We start from the raw sequence: 6,698 nt of genomic DNA, 5'->3' as shown, positions 1-6,698 counted from the left end.
CACATGCGGTTGCTGTCATGAGGTGAAGAACGAGAGAAGAATAACGAAAAGCTAAAATCGTGGCAAAGACTTTATTATACAAACGTTCCGGTCGAGCCTCCAACCATTATGAGCGCACTCATGCTATAGGACGGTTACACCTAAGTAATGAAATATTTGCTGGGGTTTTTGTTCTCGTTTTAGCTCGACGTACAAGTGGTGACTCTCAACACTGCGCTTGTGAGAGAGGAATTTCTTCAACGAAGCAATTCAACGGTTGAAGCAAATATTGTTAAGTAAACACAGCAGGTTAGAATTTGACCCGTTGCTACGTGGAATTTAGAGGGTTCGGCCTCTACTTGCCGCCCGAGAGAAGGTTGGTTTAACATACTTGACAAGTAACGCATTTGCAGCAGCTGGTTTCAGCTCATTTCAGAAAACTTTTGATTTCCTCGGGTCTCCTAAGACGGTTTTGGGTCTGGAATAAGTCACGTCCAATTCTCGATCGATTTCGATCTTGACATTCAATTCAAATTTTTAATTTTGGTGCGAGCTTGTCTTTGTATCAGCGTTTGTCTTGCTACAGGAGCGGTCAATACGTCATCAAAGTCTCATAATACGCTTGAGTGAGCGCGATGCAAAGTTAAGTCCATTTAAAGTGAGGCGCTGTTCGTCTAATCTTGTCAACATGGCCAAGACGTTGTAAACTCTAAATATGATTCACTTGCGTCATCTAGCGACGAGTTTCATCAACAAACGGCGATCAAATGCGGCCGGAGCTGTAAACAGGCAGAACTGAATAAACGTCTCAGGAAACACAACAACCACCTCTGATAAAACAACAAGAAATAAAATTATGTCGTAAGTGCCTGTTGGTTTTACATAAAACTAGAAAAAAAAACTTGCATACAGAAAAGAACTAAGAAAAAAATAAATGCTCTGCTGTTAGAAGCGAGAATATGTTTAAAATATCCACAAGTTTCAGAATTATTCGGATCGAATTACCATTTTTAAATTGGAATGCTAAGCCGTGGAAAAGTTTAGACACTTAAAGTCATCCGACCGGTTTGTTTTTCTCGTACACATTTATTTAGTAATTAGTGGAGATCGACTGCATACAGTCATCGCTATTGGTGACGGAAAATGGTCCAACGATTAGCGGGTGATTGGTGCTGGATTCAAACTTCAAAGTATGGGCGATAATTTTTCCACTACAACATTTTAAACTCAGATAAAACTTTCGCTATTGTTACCGAACATACGATAAATCTTACTTGTGAGTGTGACGTCACCGGTTCAAACAAGTTTACCTCAAGTCTCGTCTTTTCGCCGCAACACGTCGTTGCTCATGTCTGGTATAACAAACATCGAAACTAACTCCCTAGCGCCAACGGGCGGTAACCTTCAATAAGAAACAACGACCACATTTCAGCGAGGTCTAAAATTTTTATTTTCTCCAAACACGCACAAATCTCACCAAAGAAAGTGGCCAGAAATAAAATAACTACTTCCACAGAAAAAACAAACAAGAAATTTAGGACTTGGTCGACCACCGATGTCTAAGATGAGTAAAATAAATATGATGTTGGTGTCTGCTGGCTTTGGCTCATTTCAAGATTTGTAGAGGGCAGGAAATACAGAATGAACGATAAGAAAAAATTAAACAATAAATACATTTTTTTAGAAATTTGAATCCTATAAAATCTTACGTAAATTTCAGAATTTCATGGATTGCGTCAACACATTTTTCTGTCGAGCTAGGAACGATAAATACCTACAACATAGAAAACAGAACAAGCAAAATCACCAGATTGCACGTATCAAAAATTGTAATCTTTTTCCAAGAAGCAGCTCAAAAATATGAACGGAAATATCTATTGACAGTTAAAAAACACCGCAGTATATTCTTGTATGCAATGCAATGCAAAAAAAATGGAAGAAAGAAATCTGAATTTTTTAACATGCAAGGTATTTGCAGGATGTGATACATACAACAGAATCTGCTATCACCATCACAACAGACAGGATTATTGGATCAAAATCACTCCCCATCAGATGAAGATTGATCCTCGGATGAAATTCCCTCATCTTCGCTCTCGCCTCCACCTTCCTCATCCGAGCTGATGTTCCATTGAGGATGATCTTCCACTTCCTTCGCCTCGTGGACATCCAACTTAATGTCTTGCTTTTGATCGCAGTCCAGGTACGAATCGGATCGAAACCACACCGTGTATGTGTAGCGACCTGGCTTCTGTGGCGCCGGAAACTTCATGTCGATGGTGGCATCGTCGATGAGGTTCGTGATGAGGACTGGGGCTGTTAAGAGGAGGTGATGCTTCCGATCGCAGATGTACGCCCACCACCATTCCTGCTTCTCTGTCGGAAACATGGGGGCATACACCGTGTGCGTTCTTTTGCTTCCTGCAATGTAAAGAGCAACATTGGACTTGCTTTAAATGCTATTGGGTTTAGATCAATGACATCATGCATAATATACGCTTGCTAGCTTTGTAGTTTGTTGACAGCACTGCACCAATTAAACATAAAAATGTTATGTGCAGAATAAGAAGACTGTGGGAAAATTGACATGTGACATGACATTTCTTTCACTAAATTCTAAATAATGATTTTTGGAGCATGACAAACAGAATTTGGGTTTTGATAAAAATTTCAAGTTAGTGAGTTTCAAGCTGGCTGAAATTGCTATAGGTTTTATAACAGGCATTATGTCAAGATCAGGATCTGATAGTTTGAGTTAGATGAAAAGAAGATAACATTTTATGACTTATTAGCAATTTAAGTTTATCGAGGTAATTATTGCAAGAACTTCAACCATCTATCAAATGTAAGAAAGGTTATTTACGATGCTATGATTTAACTTATAATCTTGAATTGTTGCCGCAAATTATCAGTATTTCATGTTAACGATAAAAACATAAACCTGACCTGACAAAGCAATTTGTTCCTTCTTCTTCGCCGCAGCTTGCATTTCACGCCATTCCTGTTCTTCTCGTTCTTCATCATTGGATGTGGCAGCTGGTGCTTCATCCTCTGACTCATCATCTCTCTCTTCTTCGCTATGAGAAGAGTCATTGTCTCTCCTCGCATTTGATGACTCTCCCTCACCAGCGACAGATTCGGGTTTCTGCTTTTCCACTTTCTTGGCCGTCTTTTTTCCACCTTTGGCCGCCTTTTTCTTCTTCACATTCTTCTTCTTCTTCTGTTTCTCCCACGGCTTTAACTTCACTTGTTGCTGCTGCTGCTCAGAATTTTCATCTTCCACATCATCTTCCACTCCTGCACTACGACTCTCTCTGTTACCATTTTCATCTTCGTCGTTCAAATCTCCCAACGATCTTCGAATCATTGTCAACGTCACGGTGACAATTGCACCGGCCGTAATGACGTTTTTGTCCTCGTCATCCATTACAACCATCTCTGCGTGAATTTCAACATCCGGAAAGCTCTTCATGACAGTGACCAGCGTTTCGTACTCCTCATCACCCATCCTTCTCAAGACCTGGCGTCGTTCAGAGTCCTTCAGCATCGCGAGGGAGCGCAGGTTTCGTACCGTCGCTTTCTTGTGCATGTGACAAAACTTCACAAAATCCTCGTTGAAGTATGGCAATTGCAATAACGGAGATTTTGTTTCTCGAAGACCTTGCACCATCATTGGGCACATCTTCATGACATTCTCTAGTGATTCCAGCCGTGGCATGGATGCTTTATTCCAATGAGCATAGACAGTCAACTGGGCTATACAGCTCACCATCTCTTGTACCAAAAGCGGAGTCTTTGACAAAATATATTCCAAATCAACTTCCAGCTCGGCCGATGGCATTTCAATGTGACATAAATGGCAATACATTAAAACGCGAGCCTTCACACTATACGGGAAGTTTAGTGGTCTCTCCTTGGCATTCTCGCTGATTGACATGAGCTCCAAAGTCCTGATAAGGTCTGGAATGTCTTCATTATCTTTTGGCGTAGATGCACGAACTTCAGAGTTGTATTCCCGACAAAACTCAAACGAAGCAGACAAGACCATTTGTGCTCGCTTCAAGTTCATATTCGGCGTTTTATTGAAGAAGTAGTAATACAACTGGGTGGTATTTAGGAGGACTTCCTCCTTGCTGTACTTGATCGATCGATTCCACCAGATACCAACAATGGTCGGCAAGACAATCATGAGTAAGACAACGTAAATTCCCAGAACAAAGATAGAGTTGTGGGATTCTACAATCCATTTTGGCAGAGCGATTCCAAACTCCATTGCCTGAGGACCATCTGGGTTGCCATGCTCTTTCCAATTTTTCATCGTCTCCTCGTCAGTAAGAGCTTCATAAGCTTTACGAATTTTCATAAACATTTCAGAGCTCCCACCTTTATCTGGGTGGTTCTCAAGAGAAAGCTGACGATATCGTTTCTTGATTTCAATTTTTGATGCCTCTCGGTCGATGCTTAGCACCTCGTATGGGTCGTATTCAACAAAGTCGTGCTCGATATTTGACACTTTGTACACGAGCACAAAGAATCCGACCCAGCACAGCAGAAGAAAAATCTTGCGCAAATTAGGTTTCGACTTTTTCTTCCTAAAATTATCCTGCTCCTTCTTGTACCATTTGCTCTTCCCGTGGATCCGACATTGATTCCGCAGACGTTTCTCCTCATCCTTAACACCCTTCGGCCACATGAAGAAGGTGAATGGGATCAAGATCATGGCGAAAAATGAGAGTAAAAAGTAGAGAAAGGTCGACCCCTTTTCATCGTAAGTAAACCGCTGAGCCATCTTTAATAGTGTGTTAGTGAATAACCTGATCGATAACAGAAAAAAATGTTTGAAATTTAACTCCAATTAAACTCAAATCAGAGTAATTTTTAAACTAGGGCATGTTCCAGAAACTTGGCACTACTGTACCAGCCTACTGCACATAACACAAATAGATTGTAGCCCAACCCATACTCATTGTTAACTTTATATTCATTCAAGCAATTTTTTTCCGTTTTAATTTTATCTTAAAACACCTGATTCAAAACACTTTATCAGATTTGGAAGTTTGCTAAAAGCAGGGAGATTAAAATTGATTGCGCATATAATAGCTATTGTTTCATTTTGTTGTGCGGGAATTTCACTTCCAAAAGCAGCACACTTTTCAATCTGGGCCTATAATATATACATAGTTGCCAGACTGGAAAGTAATCCTATAGCAGTTTTCGATGAAAAATTGTGCATGCAGAGGCACAGATTTTGGAATAATGGCATTCACAGAAAATTTTATTTTGAGTCATTCCATGTATAATCAACCAATTTTTGTAAAATTTGTAACCACTACTCTTGGATTGTGCCACTACTCTTGGATTTTGATAATTTCAATATATGTTATAGACCTTGGAAAAAGCAGAAGATTAAAAAAAAAATTTTGAAAATATCTCCAGGCGTTTTCGAGTTATTCAAATTTGATATTTTTGCCACACGATGGCTTTTAGCTAGTGAGCACTGGTCACGCTTTATGATTTTCTTTAATATCTTTATTTCTGAAGGTATTTCACGTGTTATTCACGAATTATTTCACGTGCCACGTGCGCATTGTGGCCATAATTATGCGTTTATTTTAATTTCAATTCAGGTTAGATTTTTTTCTTGTGCGCAGCACAGATTTTCTGTGCGCGGAGACCGTGTCAGCAGTGCGCATTTGCGCACAGCGCGCAGCTTAGAGGGAACATTGGTCCAAAGGCACTCATTCTGTCTGTGTGTATCCAAAATTAAAATGCAATCAATCTGGTTGCTGCTGCCAACAACAATGAAACATACAAAACATTGATTGACAAAATAGTGTGCAGCACGGAGAACAAAATGTGCATGTTGCATCGTTGTGAACAATGTCCTGGGTCTCAAGCACTAGAAGGCTTTTTACTTGCACAGTATGATGAGGAACTTGATGATGAAGTCCAATGCCAATAATGGAAGTCTACAGACACGATGGATGTTATCACGGTGTTAATGATGAGATATGAACGGATTCAACAAATTGTAAGAGTTTTGGATGATCTTACGAAGCATTCATTCATAGCTAAATGCCAATCTAGATACCTAAACTCCAGAAAGAGTTCTTTAACAAATGATACTTGTGTGATTTTGCTGGATTTCGCTGAGAATTACACTTTTACAATCTAAGATGAAGTACAAGCTATAACTGGAACCAGCAGCAATGTACAATCCACTCCGCTGTTGTGTGTTACATGCAAGATCACATCTGGTCAGATGTAGGTCTTTGTAAGCTAGCTGTCTTAACCAGTCGTTTAACAGTACCTCCAACACCATCACATGAAGATTTCCTGTGACTGGTTGCAAAAAAGGACCAACACGCTTCCAGGTTGAAATCACACTTGTGACGGCACAGATTCAGCATATTTTTATAATTTTTATACTGTCCAGCGCGACCGTCCGAGAAATATTCAACTTTAGTAATGGTGCTGGACAAGCTTGGAATCAATGCAGTGAGTTTGTACAAAAGCCCATGCACAAAAGCTGTCTCATGTGTTAAGTCATCTGAAACAATGCAAAATGACTGCTGGTATCATCTGTTAAAGAACTCTACTGGAGTTTAAGTATCTAGATTGGCATTTAGCTATGAATGAATGCTTCGTAAGATCATCCAAAACTCTTACAATTTGTTGAATCCGTTCATATCTCATCATTAACACCGTGATAACATCCA

General features: G+C 39.8%; 1 protein-coding gene across 1 annotated transcript; it reads right to left on the bottom strand.

Annotated features, from left to right (window-relative positions):
- Positions 1-1,405: 1,405 nt before the first annotated feature.
- Positions 1,406-4,793, bottom strand: LOC143453205 (translocation protein SEC63 homolog). The gene is made up of 2 exons (XM_076954395.1): positions 2,926-4,793; positions 1,406-2,400 (listed from the first exon to the last, which is right to left on the bottom strand). The coding sequence occupies exons 1-2, from the start codon at positions 4,766-4,768 to the stop codon at positions 2,021-2,023; spliced, it is 2,223 nt and encodes a 740-aa protein (XP_076810510.1). The 5' UTR covers positions 4,769-4,793; the 3' UTR covers positions 1,406-2,020.
- Positions 4,794-6,698: the final 1,905 nt, after the last annotated feature.

The sequence above is a fragment of the Clavelina lepadiformis genome, chromosome 4, assembly GCF_947623445.1.
Source record: "Clavelina lepadiformis chromosome 4, kaClaLepa1.1, whole genome shotgun sequence".
Lineage (NCBI taxonomy): Eukaryota > Metazoa > Chordata > Ascidiacea > Aplousobranchia > Clavelinidae > Clavelina > Clavelina lepadiformis.
Note: the sequence above shows the minus strand (reverse complement) of the source record. Positions and strands in the feature narration are given on the sequence as shown.

Bases quoted from the DNA above. Each gene is read 5' to 3' on its own strand.
- LOC143453205 (XM_076954395.1), bottom strand. From the start codon at position 4,768: ATGGCTCAGCGGTTTACTTACGATGAAAAGGGGTCGACCTTTCTCTAC. The intron at 2,401-2,925 runs GTCAGGTTTATG...TTTACATTGCAG, and splicing joins GGAACAAATTGCTTTGTCAG to GAAGCAAAAGAACGCACACG.